The 25,313-nt window shown below is 44.2% G+C and overlaps 1 protein-coding gene across 1 annotated transcript in view; it reads left to right on the top strand.

Annotated features, from left to right (window-relative positions):
- The first annotated feature begins 7,421 nt into the window (after positions 1–7,421).
- HDGFL3 (HDGF like 3) overlaps positions 7,422–25,313 on the top strand; it is a 36,306-nt gene continuing 18,414 nt past the window's right edge. The window contains exon 1 of the mRNA XM_058811797.1: positions 7,422–7,743. Coding sequence (XP_058667780.1) covers positions 7,660–7,743 — 84 coding nt within the window. The 5' untranslated portion in view covers positions 7,422–7,659. The remainder of the gene's footprint in view (positions 7,744–25,313) is intronic.

Genomic DNA, 25,313 nt, shown 5'->3' with positions numbered 1-25,313 from the left:
CAGCTATCCTAGGTTTTCTGGGAGGGATGGAGTTTTGAGAAAGGAATTCAAAAGAAATGAGGTTACAAGGATGTCATGAGCAGGAGTACAGATCTCTGAGAGACAAATAGGTGAGCAGGATATTAGGTTTGGTTAATGGAGAAACAATCAACATGTGGCTGCCACATGACAAGATGTAAGTAGGAAGGGGCAGACTCGCAGGCCATCACAAGAAACATGATCTGGAGGTAGAGGCTGTGTGGAATGTGTGAAGAAATGTGCTTCTGAGAAGTTCTCACGGGAGGCAGCTGGAACCAGTTCTTGCATTGTGCAGGGTGGTGTGCTGATCTTTAAGGGTACACCACAAGGTTTAAGCAATAGCATGTCAGACCAAGTGTGGTGATGGTGGATTCGCCCACTTTGGTCCCTGCATCCCAGCTTCTCATGTGCCCTGGAGAGGAAAGGAATGGCTGCCCAGAGAGCTGAGTCCTTATTTGTTGGGAATGATGAGGGGAGAGAAGGTAACTTGCCAAGTTTTCTGCCTGATCAGCAATGACATCCCCTACAACCCGTCAGGTGTAATATCATCTATATCCACTTTCCCAGGCACTTCATGCCTGTTTTCATCCTGGCAGGCAACGTGGTCATCACCCTCAGCATCACCACAACCACAGAGCCTGAGAACTCTCCTCAGTGCTTCAAACCCAGCAGTATCTCAGTCCTTACCCCCAGGTCCCCTTCAGGACTCATCATCCAGGTGGATGATGTAGTAAATCTGGGCAGGATGGGGCTGGTAAGATGGAAAAAAGTTCTAGTTTTGGCTGGGATATAGTTCATTTTCTTTACAGTAGCTTTACAGTGCTGTGTTTTGGATTTGTGACCCGTGGTGCTGACCCCACAAGGATGTGTGGGGCTTTCCTGGAGTTAACCCACAACAAAGAAACAGCAGGATGCTCAGTCCTGTGGAGCCAAGGTGTAAAACACAGGCATGACAGGGAGAGGATATTTCCAAGTGACTCTTGAGCAAAGCAAAGTGTTTATAAAGCATGGCCACATCCTCAAGGCACTGCTTCACATGAACTGGAGAAAGAGGGCATGTGGATGGGAAAGGTCAAGAAAGGTCTGCAGAGGTCATATCTGGAGAAAAGTGCCTTCACAGAGATGAAAAATGCTCATGGAAAAAGGAAGACAGTGAGATTTGGATCTGGCCTAGGTGAAAGACATGGAGGGAGATGGGCATAAGACCCAATGTAGTGATTTGAGTCACTGAAAGTTTGGGGATGTTGCCCATGCAATAGAGAGAATGATCTGAAGAGAGTTTCAGAGGGGACATGCTGAGAGTTTTTCTGCTGATTTCAACACAGTTGGGATGATAGTCTTGTGTCATTTAGTTTACCTTCTATTAAACTCTTGCTGATACCAATCTATCCAGGAAGAAACTCCTGACACTGATTTTTTTTTTTATTATTTTTTCCCTGTGATAACACACATGTATTAGACTGCAGCACAACAGATGATATTCAGGGCTTGGGTTCTGGAAGAGTGAATTCTTGAACAATAGGTACATCCCATCATCAAACCCTGCTGCTCTTGAGAGGAGTTTTATGGTGCAAAGCAGCAGCAATCTCCAGAAATTGCGTGCTAGCTGCATTATTTCTTTTTGTTTCCTGGCTTCTGACACTGTCATTCAAGTGATACAAAAGTGAAGTTACAAATCTCCTTAAATAAATATGTTCTGTTGTCTGTGTTGGGATGTAATTATTCATTAATTCACATTTCAAAAGGCATTTTGATGAATGTACCAGAGGGCATGTGATAGAAATCCTTTTCTCCAGTATTTATGAGGGGAAACTACGATGGGGTAAGTGTCACGAATCTGGCACTAAATTTATTGTTCTTGTCAACTCTCAACATACTTCTCACCCAATAAATCTCTTAGACTTTAGACAGCACATCTGAAATATTTGTCCAGAGGAGAAATATCTGTTGCAGGTTTTCTTTCTTAGGTATTATGGCTTTATAGCTTTAAAGGTGAAGTGTCTCACCTGGTCATTTGAAGAAGCATTTTATAGATTAGCAATCAAATGGAAATGAGAGTCACTAGTTTCATTGCAATGAATAATATCTATAGCAAACACATAAAATTATGGGAACAGCAAAGTAAATTGTGCAACTTCTGTCCATCAAGATAATCTCCATAGCATGCATAATGCTTTTGGAAGTACTAGATTTTTATGAGTGTTTCTCAATAAATGGCTGCTAAAACATTTCACATGCCACAAGAGAAAATTCAAGCAGTGAAGTTGCAAAGTCAGGTAGTTAATGTTGTGAAATACTCATGTTGCTGGAAAGGTTTGTGATACAATCTTTAAAAACTTCCTTCTGATTTGTTTATTTTTTTCTCCACAGAAAACCTCAGGCTGGTTACCACTGAAGAGACTGGTAAGTCATAAAGTCCAATACCTTTGAATTGAGTGTGGATTACCACATAATCTGATGAGCAAACTGACAGCACCGTGACAGGTCATTAGTCTTTGTATGGAGAACTTGCCAGCAGAGAATGAGATGTACTGGGCTACAGAATTTTGTTAGATAATGTGCAGGTTTTCTTGATTTATACTAAGATACACTGAAATCTTTGTGTTCTTATACATGTCTGCTTTTACCTCTCTTTCTTAATCCCTTTCTGCTTTTCTCACATCCTTTCCAGGCTTTAGTTCCTGCTTCCCTTCCAGCTTTCCCCAGTTCTCTCAAGGGGAGCCATTTTTTCCTCTCATGAGCTTTGCTTCCACAGTCATCTCCAGCATGAGCTGAATCACATTCACTTTAGCCTAGAGCGTGTTTAGTCCAGACAGAACATGAGGCTTGTTTATTAATCCTTGTTGAGTGTGCACAAATGCTTTTCAGACACTTAAAACTCAGCTATGTTTATATGATACCTGGGAAATTGATAATTTTACACTTATTTCTTTTACTGTCATTGTCAGAAGAGTTTAGATGCATTGAAAATTTCAGTTCTAATGGTTAAATTATGAAAGATATCCTAGAAACTAGAAACAGAGGTTTGAGTTGGAACATGTAAAGCAGCACTGACTGTAGGCATCTTTTGCTTGCTGTAGCTTTAGCTGAAATGCCTGTAGAGAACAAGGAATGGCAGCAATGCATACTTGCTAATAACATTTCCATCCCATGCAAACCTTTCCATCTTCAAGTGGAAAGCTCCCGGTCAGAGAGAAAGTTAATTTTAACTGAAGTACTTCTATCTCTTCTGCCTCTAGGATATGTGTTCACACCTCTGCAACATGTAAAGCAATCACCTTAAAGATTGTCTAATTTAATATGATTAGGAGTGTATAACATAAGAAGATTCATGAAACTGGGTATAGGTTACTTGCTCCAGCTATGATACATGCCCTTCTCCCTTCTAAGCTTATTAAAGAGAAAGCTTGAGATCCCCTGGTGAGCTTCTTATCTCCAGTAATTAAGAATATCCTAATGGGCATGGTAAGTGCCTTTCATGCATGTTGGGATGGACATAAACCATCATGGCCTCTTTCTGCCTCACATGAAGTAGCTCTGTGATTTCAGACAGAGCTCTCAGACATGTCTTGCACAGGGGAATGGCTCAGTTGTGACTCAGAACAGTTTCCTATTAAAATATTTAACAGAGAAGCACTACTTTACTGTGGTCATGGGCAAAATACTAATCATGGTAATCATTACTGACACATTTTTACACACAGGAAAAGGAAATGCAGAAGGAAAGAAAATTATATCAACCACAGGTAGGTAAGTAAAAATAAAACTATTTATTTTTCATTGTCTAACAGTAAAGTTGATTGTACAGGTAGCCATGCTGCAGAGCACTTTCAGTCTGATCTCAGAAGAGATTTCAGCGGGGAAAGCAAAAATTGTAAGGTGGCCAGGGACAGAATGTAAGAGGCAAATGTAATAATCCACATAGCTTCAACAGACACAATATAGGCAGCTTCTCAAAAAATGGCAAGTGCAAGAAACCAGCATGAACAGGATTCACATTCCAGACTGTCTGCATGCAAACAGGTGTGTGCAAAACCATGGTCATGGAGTATTTAATGCATAACTTAGGTATGTTTAAAAATTTATTCAGGACTTTGCAAGGCTTTTTTGAAATTAGGTCTTTTTTGTCCACATGCTCTCTTCTTAAAGATTGATCTACACTTTCAAATCAATGAAATCCTTTTACTATGAAAGTCTTCAACCAGGAGTGTGTAGATATTCTTTTCCTCATGTGAATTGGGGAAAAATTATCAGAACTAGCTGAAAGCTTCTCAATAGCTGAAGAACACTGTTTTCTGGGAATTATGGGGAAAGCAAAATTCAGTAGTGTGGTGATGACTTCAGAGCAGTTATCTCAGACTCCATCTGTCCTGGGTGACTCAGGGTTTCACTGCTGACCACGCTGCTGGCCCTGCCACCTCCCTTGTGTCCTGCTGGGCCTCTGTCATCACCATCTACCCTGCTCATACTCGTGTACACTGCCCTGCTCTGGGAATAGAGCACCTGGCTGGCAGGGGGGAAGTGAGAGAGGACTTGGTAGATCATGCTGGGCAGTTTAGGGAGAAGGGGACACCCATCCCTGCTCAGGTCTCCCTTGCTGTGTAAGGACACGGCTGCTGCTGCCTTTGTGACCTGCTGATCTTTGTGCCCAAAGCAGACCCAGCTCTTGGCTTCTGTAGACTTAGGACCTGGCCCATGTACATGCAGTGCATCTGTCAGCAAACCGCTGCACCCCTCCACTCCCTGTTATGATCTGAAACTGCTCTTGAAGTGTTAGGAAGAAACTCTTATGACTCCTCTTTTCCACTTCCGTGTGGAAGGAGTAGATGAACTCTCCTTTGTAAGGGAAGAGAAAGGAACAGGATACAGGTGAGCTAGCAGGAGATCTCAGGCTTTGGATGCTGTGAGGAGTGGCTGAGGGAGTTATGCACACTACCAAACTCCTTTGTGTGTTGTGCCAGTGTACTTCACTTTCCTCTTAATCTGTGGAACATTTGATTTGGTTTTTCATTCGTCAGCAAGGAAATTTGGTTATTTTCTTCTCCACCTTTTCCCAGCATCTTAACCGTAGCTTGATGGAGGAACTATCTGCAGAGTATTTTAAGAGTTTTCAGCTGGCCAAACCTGAACAGAGTTCTTACCTTAGCAACTCATTTATCCTTTGCAGTCTATTCACAAGGAAAAGAGAGCTGCATCCTTGCGTGTCCACGGGATGAGTTTTCTTTGGAGCTCTAGTATATGATTATCTTCCCTGCAGACTGGAAACCCTTCGCTGCATTCTCTGCAGACACCAATGTTGGGACAAAAGGAAATACAAAAGTGCACATTGCCGTGAGATGTTTCAGTTCTGTATCTAGTCACTTCAAATGTTGCTATTTTGACATTAGCAATACATTGTTGTTTGGGTGTGTACATGAAGCATAGAGTTTCGTTTTGCAACCAACTGGCACACATCCTGCTCCTTTCTGATTTAAGGTCACTAAATAAGTTACTAGAAAGAGCTATTCATATCTGAGATGAAAAGCAAACAATGCATTAAAACAAAACAAAAAAAAGGCAGCTCCACCTCTCTAGTAAGTATTCTGGAGAGAAGGCTGGTTTGGGGAGGTAATCCTGTGTGTGTAAGGCAGCACATAGGATTATTCTGGAGAGAGTCAGATCAGAGTCCCAGCTCCTATAGTCAGAGATTTTATATTACATTTTTCTGAAGGGAATCAGGTATCAATTTAAGAGGATACAAAATCCTATTTGATGTGAAAGTGAAAGTGAGCTGTTTGGCCAGATGTATATACTGCAGGTGGCTGCATTGGCAACCCTGTCACTGATCAGTGCTTCAGAACAGGTAACAGCACTGAGCACAGTGCAGGATAATTATCTAAATGTTTATCCAGCTTTTTGGAATTCTTTTTCCATTATTAGTCTGCTACTGATACCTGAGCTAATGATTTTACAGCAGTGGTTCCACCAGCAGTGAAGTGCTTATCCTTTTTTATGACCCAGAGTGAAAACTTTCTTGACTTAAAAACTAGCAGCAGCAGCATTTGGGCTCCAGAGCCACATCTGGGGCTACCATAAAAAACAAGCTTTCTTGGTCCTGTGCCAGCCCAGGAACAGGTGCTAGAAGAAGCATTTATTTATTTTATTTTTCTGCCATTACCAGCCATTGCAGACTGGAAGTGCTCTCTGTGGTCCATCTACTCCCTCCCCAAAATGTGACCCTACAGTCTTCAGCCATCTATTTCCTTCTTCATCAGCAGGAGCTGCCTGTGGCCAGGTGCTTTCCTTGGGAGTGGGGAAGTATCAGCCAGAGCTGTCTCCCTAAACCCGAAGAGGACAGTTGCCATCTTAAATGTGGGAGTGGTTGGGGAACCTATTGCTACAGTTTCAGCCAGACCTGCTGAAAAACCTTTCCTAAACTTTGCTGCTCATGACCCACCTGGCAGGTGCCTATCTAGTGTTAGTAGATAAGGTACTTGAGTATAATAAATGTCAATAATAATTGATGTTTGAACATTACAGCTGAACTGATAACATTATGGTAAAAGCAGCAATATCTGGGATTTGTGAGTTACCAGGGCTTCCCTTCCACGGGGAAAAACCAGCATCACCTGGCAAGCAGAGATCCAAAACACCCTGTGAGGGGACATCACCATTGTGCAGCTCCAAGGTCCATGGCTTGGTGGATGTGGGTTTTAGTTTCAAGCCGAGAAGGCAGGTGGAGGACAGGCTGGGTACAGAAATTGGGACAACCTTGTGCTGAGGAGCCAGGCCGTTGCCTAGGGTGTGCTCAGGCTGCTTGGCATGGGGAGGGCTCAGGATGGGTGTGCAGGTACCCGGAGGGGCCGGTCCGTGCTGGGCCTGGGCCTCCGTGACAGCGGGGCCAGGGCACTGCCAGGCCCAAGGGCCGGGCGCCTTTGGCCGGGGGAAGCGGGAGCGCTGCCGCCAGCCCCGGCCGGCTTCTCCTCGCCGCCCTGCCTCCATGTCGGGCGCGCATAAAGAACCGTGTCATGCTTCAGCGGGAAAGGGAGGGCCGGGCGGGACTGGAGCGCTCTCTGCTCTCCTATTTTCATAGAAACCGATCTGTGTACCTAGAAAATAACAGGAAGGGAAAGCGCGGGGGGAGGCGCGGGCGGGGTGGGGGGGGATAAGAAGATCCTGTTTTCGGTCGCTGCCCGAGGAGTAATTCGTCGGAGACGGCTCCATATTCCCGGGGCCGCGGCGGCTGCGGCGGGGATGGAGCGGGCGGCGCGGGCGGCGTAGCCCAGCGCGCACGGGGGGGCCGCGGGCAGCGCCGCGCCCGCCGCCGCCGCGGGGCGAGGGCTCCCCGGCCGCCCCCGCCCGGCCAGCCCGCTCCCTGGTACCGGGGGCTGCTGGGGTTGTGTCCAAGGCCTCCCCCTCCCCCGCGTACACACTCACACACACAGACACACGCACACACACTCACACACACACACACACCCCATCTCCTCCTGCCGCCGCCGCCGCCGCCGGAGAGATCGGGGATCGCCCGCGGGCCCGGCCCCGCTCCCGGCTGCGCCCCGTGCCCGGGCGCATCGCACCCCGCGGGGGCTCGCCCGGCTGCCCCCGGGGCGGCGAGCGGGAGGGCGGGGGGACACACGGCGGCTCCCGCGGCGGCTCCCGATGGCTCGTCCGCGGCCCCGAGAATACAAGGCTGGAGACCTGGTGTTCGCCAAAATGAAGGGGTACCCGCACTGGCCGGCCCGGGTGAGTACCGCGGCGGGGGCGCCCGGCCCCGCGCCGCCGCCCCCATCGCCCCGCGGCCGGGCGGGCAGCGGCCGGGCCGCGGCCAGGAGCCGCCGGAGGCCCCGGCTCCGGCCCCGCCGGACGGGGGGCCGCGGTGCGAGCCCACCCCGCTATTATTGTGCATCTTTTCTTTGATCTGTAGATTTCTCCCCGGCCCCCCGGGAGGAGGAGGAGGAGGAGGAGGTGGAGGAGGAGGAGGAGGAAGGGGGAGGGAGGGGGGCGAGCGCGGGCTGTACCTGGGTTGTTATCGCGGGGAGGAGGCTTGGGGAGCCGGCAGCCCTGCCTGCATGAAAACGATGCTGTTTATTATGCGCCCTCCCTCGCCCCGGCCCGCGGCTCCCCCGGGACACAGAGGGGCCCCCGCCGCCCCCCGCGGCCCGGGCAGGGCAGGGCGGCCGCCGCCCCGCGGCCCCGGGGCCCAGCACCGGCCGGGACAGCGCTGCGGGCCGGGCCCGGGCAGCTGCGGGAAGGGACACGGCCCGGGGCAGGGACAGCTCTGCAGGGGGCGAGGCCCGGGGCCAGGCTGTGCGTGTCCCGGGGCTGCGGGATCAGCCCGGCCCGGGGAGCTTTGGGCAGGCGAATCGGGTCTGGCTCTGTAGCAGTCGCCCCACTGCACCCGGGCTTTTGGGGTCTGCCACACCTCCCGCCGCACCTTGCCCTTTACTGGGTTGACTTTCTTTCATAGGCCTTTGTCATTTTTTGTTTTACACTGCCGTGATGCAACTGAGATGCAAAGGCACCGTGGTCATTTGACGGTCAGATAAGCGCTGATTGTACTTGAACATCCATTTCTGGTGCTGCTACAATAACGAAGGGCAGAGCTTTCCGTGGGGGGTCTGGTGCTGGCACACTTACATGGCCTGTCCTTTCCCTCCTCTTTGGTCACTGTTGTGTAAACTCACTAAGTAACACGTGTTGTGGGAACTCTTGGCCGGCATCAACCAGTGAGTCTGTGTTTACTTGTCTTCCCCGGCCTTGCTGGGATGACTGGGGAGTGCTTCATGCCATTTCCTAGTCAAGGAAAGTTGTTGTTCTTTATGGACTGTAAAGAGCATGAGGATAGTGAAGAGTTGTGTGCAACCTGCAGGGAAACATGGATGAGCAGGGTAGAGATGGACTGACATTTAGCATTAGCCTTGGCAAGACAGCCCTGGAAAAGGATGGGTGTAAGTGCTGGGAAGGTGTCCTGGGCAGAAGTGGGAAGCAGAAGTGGTGTTGAGCAGCAGACACTGTACAAGGAGGGAAGGCCAACACAGCAGGCTTAAGCAAAGGTCGGTAAAAAAAGAATAGCGACAGGGTTCTAAATATCCAGAAGCCTGGTAATGAGGTGGTGCATGCAATTATTTTGGCAGAGCAGGCTAAAATTAGCATGCAAAAGGCCGAACATAATCAACAACGGGTTGTGGTTTTGTAATTCTATCATTATACAGGTTGGTGGATATACTACCTAAAAAATGGCAATTTATGTCAGCAGAACAGCATGAGCCACTGAAAATTGACTTCTTTCCTACCTCTGTCATGGTTTAATTTACTGTGAAAATTTTAATGTGAACAGTTGAGACCATTACCACGTTGAAGCATGTTAATCCCTTTCCTTTTTGAGCCTTTGTAAAACTCCCATTTGTTTACTCAGAAGCAGAACAGGGCCTTTTGTTTTAATGGCATTTTCTTTCCTTTCAAAAAATCATTTATGCTATGCAGCTGATCATAGCTTTTGACTGGCTCACTGAATAGGCACCTGAATGGCAATAATATCCAACAAAGTAGATCTTGACTAGGAAAAAATAGGTGTGCTGTTCACATAACTCACTTCCTTTGTGCAGAGTAACAGGATGTAAAGTTCAAGTGAAGACAAAGCAGTCTCTAGTTATAACATGACTTAGCAAGTAGAGGCAGAACCTGCAGAGAGCCCAGAGTCTACCACCAGGTAGGAAGAGAGCTGTCAGGAGAGGGGAGCATTAGTGCTGGGTGTTAGTTCAGCAGAGTGTGTGCAGAATGTGCTCCTGTGGCTTGTGATGCCATAATATACAACTTCATGGTACGCAGGCTGATATCTGCCTGAACCTTGTTAAAATTACAGTTCATGCCATCCTTGCTAGGACTTTTCATCATCTTGGTTGCCAAGTTTTGCCTGATGCACACTTTCTTCCATGAAGGCAAAACCTAGTGAGAACATTTGTCTTTATTTTGCTTCTCAGAAAACCTTATGGCATACAAATAGGAAGCAAATAAATATTTGAGTTGAGAATGCAACTTCTGATTAACTGAATGTCTTTTATCCAGGGGATTCACTTGCTTCCAGATCCTTGAGTGGTCGCTAGCTACTTCTCTCTTCATTATTCAATTAGCATGTTTGATCTTTGTATTCTCATAAAAACTTCTATATTTCATGCTAATATAGTAGCTTCAGTAATATGAGTAACAATACATTTAAATGGCAGTGTTATTGCCCCTACCAAGTGGTGTTTGGCACCAGTGAGACCTTTGGCATGAATTTCCTGTCTAGGGACAAACTTCTTAAACTGTGTTTAATAAACCTGTGAAGTGTTGGAGCAGGACAGAAGTGATCTGCCTGCCCTTTAATGAAACACAGACATAACTGGCCTGGCTCAGAGTCAGCCATGTATTTCTGTGCACATGGGTGGTGTTGTGCAGAGGAGGTTCCTTGGATCCCAGAGGCTCCAGAAGCAGAATGCAGACCTGTCCCAGCTCAGTGACTCCTGTCTCTCCCTGTGGGCTCAGCACTGCAGACAAACCCAGCACAGGCAGCCCTCTCAATCCCTGCCTCAATTCCCACCCCTCTCTTTGGAGCTCTGTTGATCCAGTGATCAGTAAAAACAAGCCTGACAAACCATCCCTATGAGTAAAGAGAGAAAAGAGATGCAGAAAGTGGCAAAATAGTGATGAAATGCCAGGGAGCCATTGGAAAATTGTGTCTTATAACTGATGGAGTGCTCCAGCAGTCGAGCTGCATTTAACATTTCTTTGTAGGTTGGTCTAGAATTCATTTGAGAAGGACTGGATTTGCCACACTTGGCCAAAAGAATAATGGCCAGATATCTGATGGCTGAAAGAGATCACTTAGGTCTTATTACCTGGAAGGGCTGCTTTGCTTTTTGGTATCACATTTTCTTGTGCCAAGCCAAAATTTCCTTTAGCTTCACTGAAAGACAACAAATCTGTTTAGAATTGTATTGAAGTTCAATAATAATGGTAAAGGAAATACAGTTTGGTTAATGTGGTTTTTATGTTTGTCTGTGATGTCTGTTGTCTTCAGATGCTCATCAAAAATGCAGGATAAATATAAACTGGCCAGGTCGTCAATCCAACAAGTAAGCAATTGTGTATCCAGAGAGCATGCAAAAATAGAGGGAAGATATCATTGCGGTTAAAATGTAGAAAATAAGAATTTAATTTGTTGTACATTTGATGAGTGGCCTTTGCCTTTGAAGCACTAAATCTCCCTGTATCTTACTTCCTCGTTTGTAAAAGACAGTTAACAACTCTTGTCCCCTTAAAAAGGTGTTGTGGAGACAAAATCCCTAAGGGTTTATGAGTTTCTTTGATGCTGCTGTGATAGGAGCTGTATTAGCACACATATACAGAAAAACCTCTTCCTTCAGATACCCTAGTTTATCTAGGATAAATGTCCTGGTTTATTGAGAATTTGCCCCTTGAATAGTCACTCAGATGAGATAAAAGGGAAAACTAGTGGTAGATTCAGAAAGATCAATAATGGTGTTTGTTTTATGAGTGACCCTGAAGAAACAATAGGCACTTAGTTGCTGAAATTAGCTACTGATTTAAAAATAGGAAGGAAGCTGTTAATGCAACTGTAGAGAGCAGAGAAAAAGTCTGGAATGACCTCAATAAAATAAGAACATGCCCAAATAAATGGCTGGTGCCATTATTGAACAGAAGGCTAGGATTGTGCAGCTGGGGAGACAAGAACTGTATTTGGATAAGAAGCAGGAGTTTGTGTATGAATGGCAAAGTTTATTTGGGATGATATAAGAGACCCAAGCAGGTAAGACAATGTATTTTAATGTAAATAAAATGGATTTTATTATAAATAAGGGATGTTTAAAGCTGTTTAGAATATTGTGCTGGGAGGAGAACACAGCCTTTAAAATGTTGGTGTTACACCATTATGAAGGTGTATTTGCCATCTTGTTGGGGTGAAGTTCCCATTTGCTGGAAGTTCCCATTCCCTGTTTGTCTTGTCCAGTTCCTTTATTGCTACTCTGAATTAACATGTACTCTAACTCCAGATTTGCTACTTAGCTAACAATGAATGAATGCCACTCTTATGAATGCCACTGTGAAAAAACATCTGCCAGTAGCAATGGCAGGATGGGATTTGGGGCACTTCAATGTATTAGTTGCAAATGGATGTGAAATGTTCAGTATATTGCTTAGAGTAATACATAGTAAATGCTGTCATTTTAATGGGAACTAGTGTCAGTGGCAGGCTGAGCCATCATAATGTAGTGATTACATGGGAGTTTTCAGCTCAGTGTTTTCAGTATTGTTGACTGTGTCCCCCCTCCAACAAGGCATGAAAGTAAGGCACCTCAAAGTATGAACTGAAATCATTCAAGGAAAAGGTTTAAAGGTAAGCTTCTGCCTAAAGACTGTGTTAGATGACAGCCTAGAAAGGCTCATAACACTGTGGTATCATAATGTAATATAATGATAGACACTGTTAAAAGAAATGGCTACTACAGAGTAACAGAAGACTTTCAGTATCAGCAAAAAAAATTTTCAAAAATATATTTTGGACACCCCTATGCAGAAATTTTAGTAAATAAGCCTCTGTCATCCAGTTCAGTGAAGTGTGGATGGAGCCAGAGGGTTGATTTTGGTGCAGTTGTAGAAATAGGACCAAGGCTTATATTCTGACATCATTTTATAAAGTACAAGGTACAGAAACAACTTTGGTCTGTTATAATGGCCAGTATGACAGCTTGCAAATATTGAACTCTCCAACACATCATAGAAGAAAGGTTCTGTGTTTTAAGTGTTTGATATTTAAAACAGACCATTTGTTTTTTTATTAATACAAGAATAAGGGAAGGTGGGTTTTTCCCTGGCAGGGTTTATCTTTTTTGGCAAAGAATGACAGACAAAAATCAGATTAGATCCAGAAAACTTCAAAGGGTCCATCAAAATAGACAACAGATCTTTCTCTGTGTTTTTCTGCCAAAACTTGGTCTGCAGTCTTTTGAGCTTTTCTCCTTGGCCACTTGGGACCTGTCCAGTCCTGCGCCATGTGCTTTTCTCCTTTCCCCCTTTTGGTTGCTCTGGTTTATGATCTCACTTTTGCCATGTTACTAAATATGAGTCCCCTGTGACTTTTCCTTTACCAGCTCAGAGCTTCTTCAGCCTCTCTCCCTCTTTAATTATGTACCTCACCATACATCAGTCCTTGGAGATCTGCGAGCAATTTTTCCTGGCAGGTCTCTGTTTGTTCCTTTCTGAGATGAGACAGATTTGCTGATCACTGCACAGGTTGGCTTATCCTGGGAACTGATGGTGAGGTTGTGGCTTCTTCAGGCAGCACTTCCATGAGTTCTGCTCTGGTGCATGGGAGAGGAGTACATTTGGGGCAATGAGTCCTTTATGGAATTGTTTGGACTTTCTAATTCTTCTGCGCCACCTTGACACATGTTGCTTAGACAACATTTAAACTTATTTGCAGATACCTGGTCATGTCCTGGAGTACAGGTGAATGCATTTTCAGTGACCTAATCAGTTCATTGAGTAATGAGTCCTTCATTTCCTGAAACAAAAGTAACAAGGAGTGAAGTATTAATTGTCCTACTGTTTGGAAAGTAGGGAACTTAAGTAGCTGATGGTCTTTTTCTGTCCTCCTGCAATCACTTTGAAGTCTGAATTAAAAAGATTTCATCTGAGGATTGTAGCATAAAATGTCATAATTTTTATACATGAAGTTGAACCATATCTTACAATAAAACCTTTGCTCTTGTTTGGGAAACAAATCATTTTGGGGCCAAGATGTTCCATGTTTGTTGTTAGCACAGCAGGGATATAAGGGAAAACATCTTTAAAATTCAGTTCTTTAAATCTCTCTGCTGTTTTTTTCCCTCTTTAATTAGTTTAAATAATTAGCCCCAAATGTGCAAGTCTGATCTTTTTGTGTAGATGACAATAGATGGATACATCTTCTCCTCCAGTGTCACAATTTTGAGTCCAAATGAAGCTAACAGTTGTCTCAGAAGTTTTGAAGCAATAAGCAAAAATTTTTTCATACCCATACTCTACAGATTTTTTGTTAGATTCTTTTCCTTATTACTTTGGAGCCACTGAATAATTTTTATCAACTGATCTCATGGAAATCATTGGATATGTATTTTGGATGATGGAACAGTGCCCCTTCCAGTGAAACCTGTAGCCTGTCAAGTCAATCTGTATGTTGCTTCTACAAAAAGATAGGAGAAATATTAGTTTCTCCTCATTAAATGACAGATCTCTTTTTTTATTAGGTAAAGAACCTTTTAGGATTCCCAACTGGAATGAATTTTTTGTAGGCAGCAAAATGAAGACAGAGTTTTCAGCCTTAACTCTTCATTTCCTGATTTTCCTGTCATAATAACACATTAACAAGTCTTCCTGCATTTAGGGTAATAAAAATCTTGTAAGCAAGTGATTGCTGACAGTAAGTATATACAATTGTCATTTGAGGAGAGATGAAAAGACTTCCTCATAATGCTGGAGAAGGGATAACAATGGGGAGAGGCTGGGCATTTTAACTGTTCCAAATGGTGGTGCCTGAGCTGTAAAAACCTTTCCACTGTGTACTTGAGAGGCATAAGGGAGAATGAGGCTGCAGTTTGAGTGGTAAATACAGCAACAAACACTGGGAAGGAGTCTGTGTGGAGCAGGCAGGAGCAGGCTGTGGAGATTAGGAGGAGATTGAGGAGATTAGGTTAGGAGTTAGCTGAACATCAGCACTGTGCTGTTTCTTTAGGCACCCTGGCACTTTCCAAGGCTGCCCCCGTGCCACCATCTCAGATCCCGGCTCCCAGGATGTGTCAGTGTGTGTGCAGCCACACCTGCCCTGGGCACAGGCTGCCCTGGAAAGGAGCAGATGTGAGAGCACAGGAGGAGCACACGGGCAGGGCATCAGCTGGCTCTGGGCTCCAGCAGAGGCAGCAGCAGCAGCAGCCAGTGGTTTGGCTGAAGCACAATGGAGCAGCGAGAATGAACCATTATTTGAGAGATTCCAAGAAATATTTGGCAAACAAGGCGGTATCATGAGGTAAAGCTTTTAAAACTTAAAGAAGGAAACAGATCCTCGCTTCCTCCTCTTGGGAAGGTCTCTGCAGTACTGGCTTTGCACATCTGAGATTGTTTCATTCATTTGTGTAGCAGCCAGTTCTAAACCTGATACTGAAATTGGATATAAACTGCAGATTCATTTCGTTTTCCTTTCTTCTGCTCAGACTGTTTGACATGAGAGGCTTGATAATACTTTTGCCTGAAGGGTGTATGAGACCTGGCTTTGGGGATTGGTTTTGTTTGTTTGTGGGTTTTTGGTTGTAGAAAACAAAAGGAGGGTAAGAAATTTGAGTCAATACTGCAGCATCTTAACAAAACAATGAACTTCCCATGTTATGAAGGAGTTCCTGTCTGAAGTTCCCCATCCTTCAAGTGGTCTCAGGTCAACTCAAATATTATCCTTGGCATCAGTGTTTCTCCAGAAAGACACGTAATGTCCTTGAATTTCAGAAGGATTTGATCTCTGCCTCCTGGCCTTTAGTAAAGCTCTGCTGAAATCTGAAAATGCCTTCAGAGTCAACATAAAGGGAGGACATGACGTGCTCTGCTCTGGGCCAGGTGTCCACAGACTTTGGTCTCTGCCTTAGAAAAGTACATTTAAATCTCTTTCAGCTTTCCATCAGCAGATTGAAAGGTTAATTAGCATACATCTGTAGCCCTGACAATGCAAACTGGAAACAACTGTTTATTTTGCCTTGCAGCAATGTGTAGAAAACCTAGAGAGAGGCTGTTTGCCAGCTCTGGTTTGGCTGCTTGAATAGAAGACATCATATAACAAAAGAGGAAATACAGGGCAAGGAATATCATTTACCAAAGAATTTCCTTAAGATCATCAGTTAACAAAACATCCTACATGCAGCAGAGTAAGTAGGGCCAGGGAGGAAGGAAAAAATTCCAGGCTGTAGGGACCTTACAGATGTCACTGTGGTGTCACTGATGTCAGCTAGGAAACAGTGTCAGCCTTTAGAGTCAGGAACTTTGTCCTCCTTGGCCTTGGAAGGCACCTACCTATGAAGCCACTTAAAATACAAAGAGTCAAACTACACCAAAGGCAGAAGAAATTCTAAGTCTGGGAGAGCTCAAGATACAATTGCACAATAATGCAAACCATTTCTGGGAATCAATCCCATATCAGACTGGATTACTGAATGTACTAAATATAAGTACATATTGAAACTTAATAATAACACAGGGAGTGACCTTACAGAGATGTGGCATCAGTCTGGAGATGCAATCCAGGTGGGAGAAGCAGGAAAGTGCAAAGAGAGGAGCAAAAGCTATAGTTGCAAAGAACAATTCTGGAGTTGCTGCCATTTCCTTGATCTGCTGATGTGTTTTGCATACAAAGTCATTGGAACCAAGCAGCTCTTTTTTGCTAGTTTCTCTTCAGCTTCACAAAACTATACTTTACAGCATTCACACCTGTGGGTTACTGTCAGCCCTTTCTTTTAATTCTTGGAGGACAGTGTACCTTCATCATCTGGAATCTCTTCCACATGTAGAAAACAAGAATCCAGCTCTCCATCCCTGACTGTTAGCCCAGGCTCTGACCCGTTGTTTGTTAACCAGGAGGCAGCTCCTGCTGCTCCTCTTCTGCTTAATCCTCTGGGAGATGCTTGGATGTAGGGCACTTAGAGTTCACCTTTTCTGTGGCACTGTGGGGTGGGACATGGAGCAGGGTTTGAACTCACTTGTGCCATGAGTTGTCTGTCCTGGCACAGCAGCATAAGGGGGTGCCAGAAAGCAGAGCACTGAACCTCAAAAGGAGATTTGTCTCCTTCCTCCTCTTGAGTTTTGCTTTTCGCTTTCCTGCCTCTGAACACTCAATCAATCCCACCAGCCCCACTGAATGTTTTTGGTGTATGCATTGCCCTAAGCATCTGTGTATTTCTCTTAGGTTCATTTAACATGTTCCAGGCTGTCCATCCATGTCCTGCACCAGGGCTGGACCATTCTCCCAGGTGCAGTTTCACTCTGTGGGGCTCTGCCCATGCTGGCAGGATGTGTGTTTGTATATGGGATTGCTGCAGAGTGCCTTGACCTTTGCAGCACACTGGTTATTCAAATGTAACTTGTGGTCCACTATTGGCTTCCTGTAGTATTGCTGCTTCCAGCTTTCTCTCTCTGACACTGCCAATCCTTTTTCCCAGCTGTGTTGTGTTTTTCCCTGTGCAGACTGAATTTCAGTTTACGTGCAGCTCGTATTTCTCACAGAGCCAGGGCTGTGAGTCAGTTGTCACTGGGTTTACAATCCCTGGGTGAAGGGAACTGACTGCACACCTACGAGCCTATCTTTGAATGTTTGCAAAGGTTCCCACCTTGCTGTCCCAAATGCCACTTCCAGAACCTGGAAAAAGGAGCTGAGGGAGGCAGATCCTGGCAAGAAATACACCTAAACGAGGCATCTCATGCCAGGCACTGTGTCTTACTGTAGTGGCGTGTTTTTGTCATCTTTTTCTTGAACTAATTAGTTGCTTGTTGGTTTTCAGCCCAGATGTCATAGTTTCCATCTGAGCCAGTGTAAATTTGTATTTCTGTAAGGAATTCTTCAGACTCTATTACCTGGCATCCAATTAAGTAGCGTTCATTCATTTGCAGAATTGAGGTTCCTGTGTTCTTAGCACATACTCTTGCTGCTGTATTTCATTATCCCCCAGTAGGACAGGGCTGGGGAATTTCATGTGTTAGTTGCCCTGCCCTGATCCACTGCATGGCTGTCCTGGGTGTTATGGAATTGCAGAAGGAAGATGAGACCTTATCCCAGTAGTTTGCTCTCTAAAGACCATGTCCCACAGGCAGAGAATGAGTTTGACTGCATAAAGATTCCTTGATTTCAGTAAAACTGCTTACATGTGTGCTGACATGCCTGTAGAAACATAAAGTAGGACCACAGCCTAAGGGAGAAGGCAGACGTTCATCTTAAAAAAAGAAAAAATAAAATCCGACATTCCTTACTGCAGTGCCTCTCCAGATACCAGGACTTTTGAAAGATATTATTGGTGCAGCAAACTCAAAAGATAATTCTTTTCATATGGTGTCTGGATCAGGTGACTTGCATATGTGCAGGTACCCCTTCTACTGTTTTTTATCAGAAGTTCTTTTTCAAAATCTTCCTCTTGTGCAAATTTTATTTTCCCTTGTCACAGTCAGTATTTCTATCAAAGCTTGTAGAAGAAGGTAGCATAAAGCTATTAAGGCTCATGGTTAGAATTTTAATGTCTGCAAAGTAGTAAGTTTGCTTTATCTGATAATATTTTGTTTTATTTGCATTTATTTGTGTGACTCTGCTTTGGAGCTTTTTAATGTTTGTAAGGTAGTGGGTCAGTTTTGTGAACAGATTTTTTCAATTGGCACTTCTGGTAAAATGACAAGAACTCCTTGTTAAAAGATGAAAACATTAGAGAAAACCCATTTGTCAGATGGGGCTCTTCAGCATTAAAATGCTGTGAATGTTTGCTCCTTATCTTTTAGAGGATGCTTTATGCCATCTCCTGCCTCACAAATGAATGGATTCACCTGTGTATATAATTGCCATGTTATTGTGCTGGATGGGATCTGATCATACAAAGACAATGGCTTTGTTTATGCTGCCAAACTGTATGCCCAGCTGTGCTTGCAGGATCAAGCCTCTAGCTGTTAACTTTCTAGAAGGCCGTAATAATAAAGATTTTAGTGGCAATATGTTCAGAAGAAATGCCAGCTTTCTTTAGCAGATGTGGGAGCAAGTGGAACAATTTTTTAATGAGAAGCTTTTGCTTTTTCTGAAACGTTTGCTACTGGATAATGGTGTTAGTTTGCTTGTTTGTCAAATGTCAGCCAGGCAGTGACCTGCAGTAATGACAGGGGTGTCAGGGTTGGTACCAAGGCAGATTTATGGAAAATGATGCCATCCTGAATGCTGCTTGTGAGGCTGAACTGGGGATCTTGACAGGTAGAAGCAGTGTGAGCTAAAACACTGTGGTTGTGGAGTGTGGTTTGGACACATCATGTGTCATCACCAGTGCAATAAAAACTAAAGCCAAGTGACAGAATTAAAATTTTCAATACTGACAGAAAGGCTTTTGGTTGGATATTCTTGATTTGTATGAGGTCTGTATAAACACTCTGTCTGGATCCCAGTATAAATCTGTATGTGCAGTGTTCCCTAATGCCCTTCCTAGTTCCAGATAAATGTACCACTAACCAAGTCCTCTTTTATTTGTAATTGCCTTTTCCATTTATTTGCACAACATGAGTTAGAATAATATGCTGTTTCTTCATAGCTGCTTTTTAAAACAAAATAGCAACCTGATTTAAAACATGCTTAGTATGGATGCCATCCCTGATTCATAGGTTTTAAAAATTTAATATTAATGTATGTGGGAAATAGTACGGTTCCACACATGTAATTTGTTCCTTGACAAGCTAGATCCTTAAAATTAATCTTCTGGTTACCTCTCCCATTCTGGGATAGAAATGAGAAACAGTGATGGGCAGAAGGTGGAGAGATGGAAAGTCAGAGAAAATCAGAGGAGGAAAGCAGATTCTGGAGTAAACTTTGTGACATAACTGCACCTGAGTTATTGGGTTTTGTAGGTAACTTGTGTTCTTGGCAACACTGTTTTCTGAGAGGTTCTTTGAGAATAAAACAAAATACTGACACATACTTTGTACATCTATTCAGCTTAACATGCTGGATAGAAACAATGGATATTAAGCAGTAACTCTTGATCCTACACAAATATAAACATATAGGCAACTTCAAGCCCATTATTAATCCATGTGAATTGAGAGTACTTACATGCTTAAAACTCCTATTTAGTGGTTTTGATGTAAATTTTTTCTTTATAATGATGGGCTGCTCCCCTGCAAATCTGGTCACCACCATGTTGATGTATTCATCTTGTCTCTGACATTAATGCCACTTATATTTCTAAAAATACATCTTTTTATCTTTCATGTTTTCATTATTTGATTTGAGCTATTTTTTCTAACATGGTTTAGTAATTAGGATCTAAGTTCATAGGTGTACAGTACATAATGGAGTGCCTTGCATACTTTAATATAGTTTCATTCCTGTAAGCTGCTGCTTGAGTTTTGGAGGGCTGGGAAAATTAATAAATAAAGTTGTTATTCTTTTAGGGACTATCTAAGTAAATTTCAGCAGCATTATATTTAGAGTCAAAACTAAATGAAAACTCTCATTCTGAGATTTTGGAAGCAATAAAATGGGCAAGTGGGGAGTGGTATGATTTGATTTGGAAAAACTTGTTCCTGAGTCTCTTTAGGCAGGGGGATTAAAATTCCTAAGAGTTTAACCCAGACTGGGGGACTTTGCAAAGGAGGTATTTGGCACCCCAATGGCAACTCCTGGAAATACGAGCACAGACTGAGAGCAAACCCAGTAAAAATACCAAAGCTGGGTCCAAGTGCTGCACAGTGACTCCATGGATCTTTTTTCATTCCATGGTTTTAGCAACCCAGTTGACATGGGCAAAAGCTCCATTGTCGCAAAATAGTTTGGGTGTTTAATGGCTTGTTTTGTGCCTTAGAGGGTGGCTGAGGCTGGGTGAGTAAAGGAAACAATTAACTACAGTCAGTTGTGAGGTTTAGAGCAACCAGAGCTTTCAGAGACCCTGAGCCCTCCTGCAGGTACGAGTTTGCAGTTTGGCAGCAGAGCAAACAGAAAAACCTGCCTTTGCAGAATTACTACAAATCACTCCATTTCATTGCCTTTGCAATTAGATTTCATTGCTTCTCATTTCCCCCAGCCTGCGTGCACATTGTTGCTTTTTACGTGGCGCTTGCATCACAGCAAAACAACTGTGCCAGTGATGTGAGTGCTCAGACCTATCCAGAGCCCCAGAGTGTGATGTGAGGCCTGTGCCACGCGCCACGAGCAGGTGAGAGCTGCCCCTGGGGGCTGTGATTGTGGCAGTGCCACTGTGGCAGCCCTGGTGCCTGCAGATGTTCCACAGCTGGTGCAGGCTGTCTGTGCCTAACAGGTACATCAGCTCACATCCCAGCAAACACAGCTTGGTGTTTGAAGGAGTTCTGAAATCCTGTAAATAGGTGTTCTGGTGGGACACATTGAGGCTGTGAGGTTTTATGTTCTGTGAGTCCACAGAGTGGCATAATGCAGACAAATACGTCTTGGCTTGGCTGCGGCTCCATTCCCTCTGGAGGGCTGGTGGGACACTCATAGTCCCATCTCAGCTGCTGCACCTGAACCTCAGAGGGTTGCAGGATACTAAAAATGCTCTGTGTTTTCAAGGGATCAAGATTTTATGTTCTATTCCCAGGTAACAGTAAGCATTTTCTGTATGAGGCACTTGTTCAGTGGCAAGGAGTATTTCAGGCCCCTGATGTTACCCCCCTTAGCTGCCAGTGATGGGAAGAAAACAGGTCACAGAGGAGACAGGAGGGTTTTCTGTGCCCAAAAGCCCAGATAATGGTGGAATCTCCAGTCTCAAGCTTGAACCCCCCTAGCAGGAGCGAGGGGCTGCAGTAAGTGAAAGAGACTGTTCTTTTCTTTGTCTCAGGTGTGTGTCCACCCTGTCACAAACTGGAGGGCTCTGTTCTCCATCAACCACGTTTCCTTACCCAAAACAATCTTAGCCATAAGTTGTAATGCCATAAGGTTTTGTGTATTCCTTGGGAAGCTCTGTGTTCTTCAGCCTAGAAATATTGTGTAAATCTGATTTTTTCAACTGACTTTTTGGGGTAGAAAATGATACTGAAAAAGAAATGGTAGATTAAGCCAGCCAAGTCTAGGAGACTGCAGTCTTCTGGAAATTTGCTTACCTTTTGGCTTTAAGTGTGCTGATAGGAGTATAAGGCCTTGCAACACTTATTTTAATAAAAGCTTGGACAGTGGAATATGGAGCTTTGGGTGGAACAAATGAGCGTCAAGTATAAATTCAGTTGTGAGCGTTTGACCAAATGTCAACGCTCTAGGCCGGCTGCATCTAATTGAAAGTGTTCTGATCAAGTTAACTGGCAAAAAAAAATCCTGCCTCATGAATATAACATTCTCCCTTAAAACCAAACACAATCAATGAAGTAGTAACATTCTAGTGTAAATATTGGGAGGCCAAAAAATATTTCTCAGTCTGAAGTGTTCTTATACATCCATGCACTCTGAGAGATGTGATACAGAAAGTGGCAGGGTTTATCTGAACACTTTGGGGAAGAAGGTTACATGACTCTTCATGTCTTTTTGGTTTTTAAGAAGAGAGTAGGAGGACAGAAATACAATGTTTGTAAATGTCCTGTCCCTGAAATTTCTCACTTATTGATGTCTTGACTGGTTATTTAATTTTTATTTGCTGTATGTCTTCTAAACACATTTTATATGTGCATTTCTTTCACACTTGTATATTTCAAGACTAAGATATTTGTGGTAAGATGGTAACCAAATGGGATAACCAAATTTTGTCATCAGAAATTGCTTTCATTAGGTGTCAGTGGGCCCACTCTGATTTGCTTTGGTGGATGTACATTGCAAACAATATTTTGATATCTGAGGAATAATTCAGATTAAGAGAAGCAAGCCCTCGCTGTGCTTAAATGGAAGCAAAGTAAATCTTAAATGCCTCAGAGCTGGCAATATTTGTTTAAAATAAATGAGCTCTCCCCACCCATACACAAATAAAAAGTAATTTTGTGAGCCATGAAACTTAAGAAGTTTATTTTTCTCTGGCTTGCTTTTGTGTGGATTTCCCAGTGTCTGATGTTTTGATTCAGCCTGCATTGCAAGCTGTCTCTCAGCATATGGACTGCTTGTCTGCCCATCTTCTGTTGGACAGTCTCTTTATCACAAAACATGGGGAAACTTAATATCTCTCTGGCCTTTCTCCTTTTGTCTGGTTTGGCAAAATTGTCTGACGTGTCCCTGAGTTATTGCAGGTAAGAGTCAGGCTGAAAACAGTGTGATCACAGCCTTTTCTCTCCTTGGGGAAGAGTCTGGGGAAAACAGAATCCTAGTGGTAGAACCATTGCTTCATTCACAGTAGCAAGGAAACACTTCATTTGAGAACACAGAGCATTTCTGCAGCAGCCTGGCTTTGGGCTGTGCTCACTGGGAGGATTGCAGTTGGGTAACCTGAAATGCAGCTCTGGCAGAGCTGGAAGTGTGCATTATTAGGAATTCCTCTCATTTTGGCAGTAGACCTCAGGTGCTTTATAAGAGCAGTCCCATAGTCCCCATTCATAAAAGTGAGGCTGGAGGAGATGCAGTGATTCATGTGGCCAAGGTCATCCCAGAGACCAGGGGCAAGGAGAGGACTTGTCTTTGTATCCCCCAAATCTCCTCCTCTGCCATCTTCCTCCCAGCAGCCCCAGCAGTGCAGAGAATCACATGAACAGACCAGTTATCTACAAAGTCATGCATATAGACACCAGTCACGCAGAACTAAGCTCTGGCCCCATTTTCATACTGGAGATTAAAGCAGCCCTGCAGAAAGTGTATTTCAACTTTCTGTCTTAAAAATATGCTGCTAATTAGGGATGTAAAGGGGCTGAACCCAGCTGCAAGACTGCTGATCTTTCCTAGTGAGACATTGCTACCAGCATTGTTTGGACTCCAACTAACCCTTCATTGTCTTCTATCTCGTTGAGGTCCTGAGCATGCACAGGGGGAAAAAAGGGAGGATTGATGTCTTTATATTGTCATTTCTGGCTGTCTGCAGGATACCCTTCAGCCATTTTCAGCAGTGTTCAGAAGTATGCTCTGCTGGTTTTAATCTTGTTTTGCTTTTTGTTTTTGCTGGTGGCACTCTTCCATGCCCAGAGACTTTTTTAATTTTTACTTTTGTAGCTGTGCAATTCCAGCTTATTAAGTTGGATTCTGCTTCCAGTCTCACCCTTCGCAGGGTTATCTTTTTTAATGGGTGAAAAAGTGCATATGCCAGCATTCCACACCAGGAGTTCAGGTATGTGATGTACATTGGGGAGTAGTGCTCTGCTTCAAATATCAGTCTTGATACATGAGAGGAAAAGTCAGCAGTCTCCAATCAGCTGCAGTTGGATTGCTCTTCAATTTAAGCACTATGGAATTTGAGTCACAGTTTTTAGCTTGAAGCAGGTTGGATTTTTAATTTTTTTTTCTTTTTTTTTTAACATTTTAGGATCCTCTGGGAAAAAAAAATTAATATTTTACATCTTGCAGAACAGTATTTTAAATAATGGTTTAGAAAAGATACTGCTATACTGCTGACTCCCAGTAGCATTAGCTATTAAAAAGCATAATAAATCCATTGGAATAAAAATGTTGTAGTAAAGCAAAATATCCTATTTTAATAATGGATTTTGAAGACTATTGCTTTTATCCATCTAGAGTTCTGATAATAAGCTAACTGCAAAAGATCAAGCTGCTTGCATGTGTTGGGCAATAATAAGCAATTTGAACCACTTTGCAGCAAATGCTATAGGCCTGTGCTCCACTGCTGTGCAGCAGCAGCTCCAGGGATTTCAGAGGGAGATGTGGATCTCAGCAATGGCTCTGTGTGCTTTTGCCAATCAAAGGCATTTACACTATCTCAAAACAATCAGTGATTACTGCTCTGCAGTTTTTATTCCCCCTTTTTGCAAAATAAAAGGAAATCTTGTGGGTTTTGCTGCCCACATAAGCATCCCTGCATGCTGATGTAAAGTTTTTGTTTCTGTAAATGGGGACTGATAGATATTTTGCATAATACCTGTTTTTGTGTGTGTGTAAAATTCTGCTGGAAAGCAATAGGACAGGGTCTGGTGGAAAGATAGACTGGAATTCCTCCTGCTTCTGAGCGGCTGCTTATCCCCAGCACGGAGGTTTTGCGATGGATGGAACAGGACACCTGCTGCCCCTGCAGCGGAGGGAGATGCCCCTGGGCTGCCCGTCCTGCCCTGGGGCAGCGCTGCCCCTTCCCGGCCCTGCAGGGACACCAGCGTGCCCGGAGCGCTGTGCCAGCCCGCAGGGACAAAGCTCCGTGCCGCTGTCCCTGCGTGTGTGTCACAGACACGGTTCCCATCTTGCAGGGAGTGTGGAGCTCTGCAGAGCTCAGCACAGGGAGGGGGTGCAGCTCCTCTGCACCAGCGCTCCCAGCGAGCTCCCCAGCCTGTCAGGAATATGGCACGGGCATGTTCCGGTATCCCACGGGCAGGCACGGGGATTATTTGTGCCGGTGCTGCTGTTGTCCTTGTCGCTGGGCTCTGCCCTGCAGCGCCAGCCCAGCCCAGCCTCGCTCCCCAGCGTCCCCAACCCTGGAAGG

The sequence above is a fragment of the Ammospiza caudacuta genome, chromosome 10, assembly GCF_027887145.1.
Source record: "Ammospiza caudacuta isolate bAmmCau1 chromosome 10, bAmmCau1.pri, whole genome shotgun sequence".
NCBI classification, from domain to species: domain Eukaryota; kingdom Metazoa; phylum Chordata; class Aves; order Passeriformes; family Passerellidae; genus Ammospiza; species Ammospiza caudacuta.
Note: the sequence above shows the minus strand (reverse complement) of the source record. Positions and strands in the feature narration are given on the sequence as shown.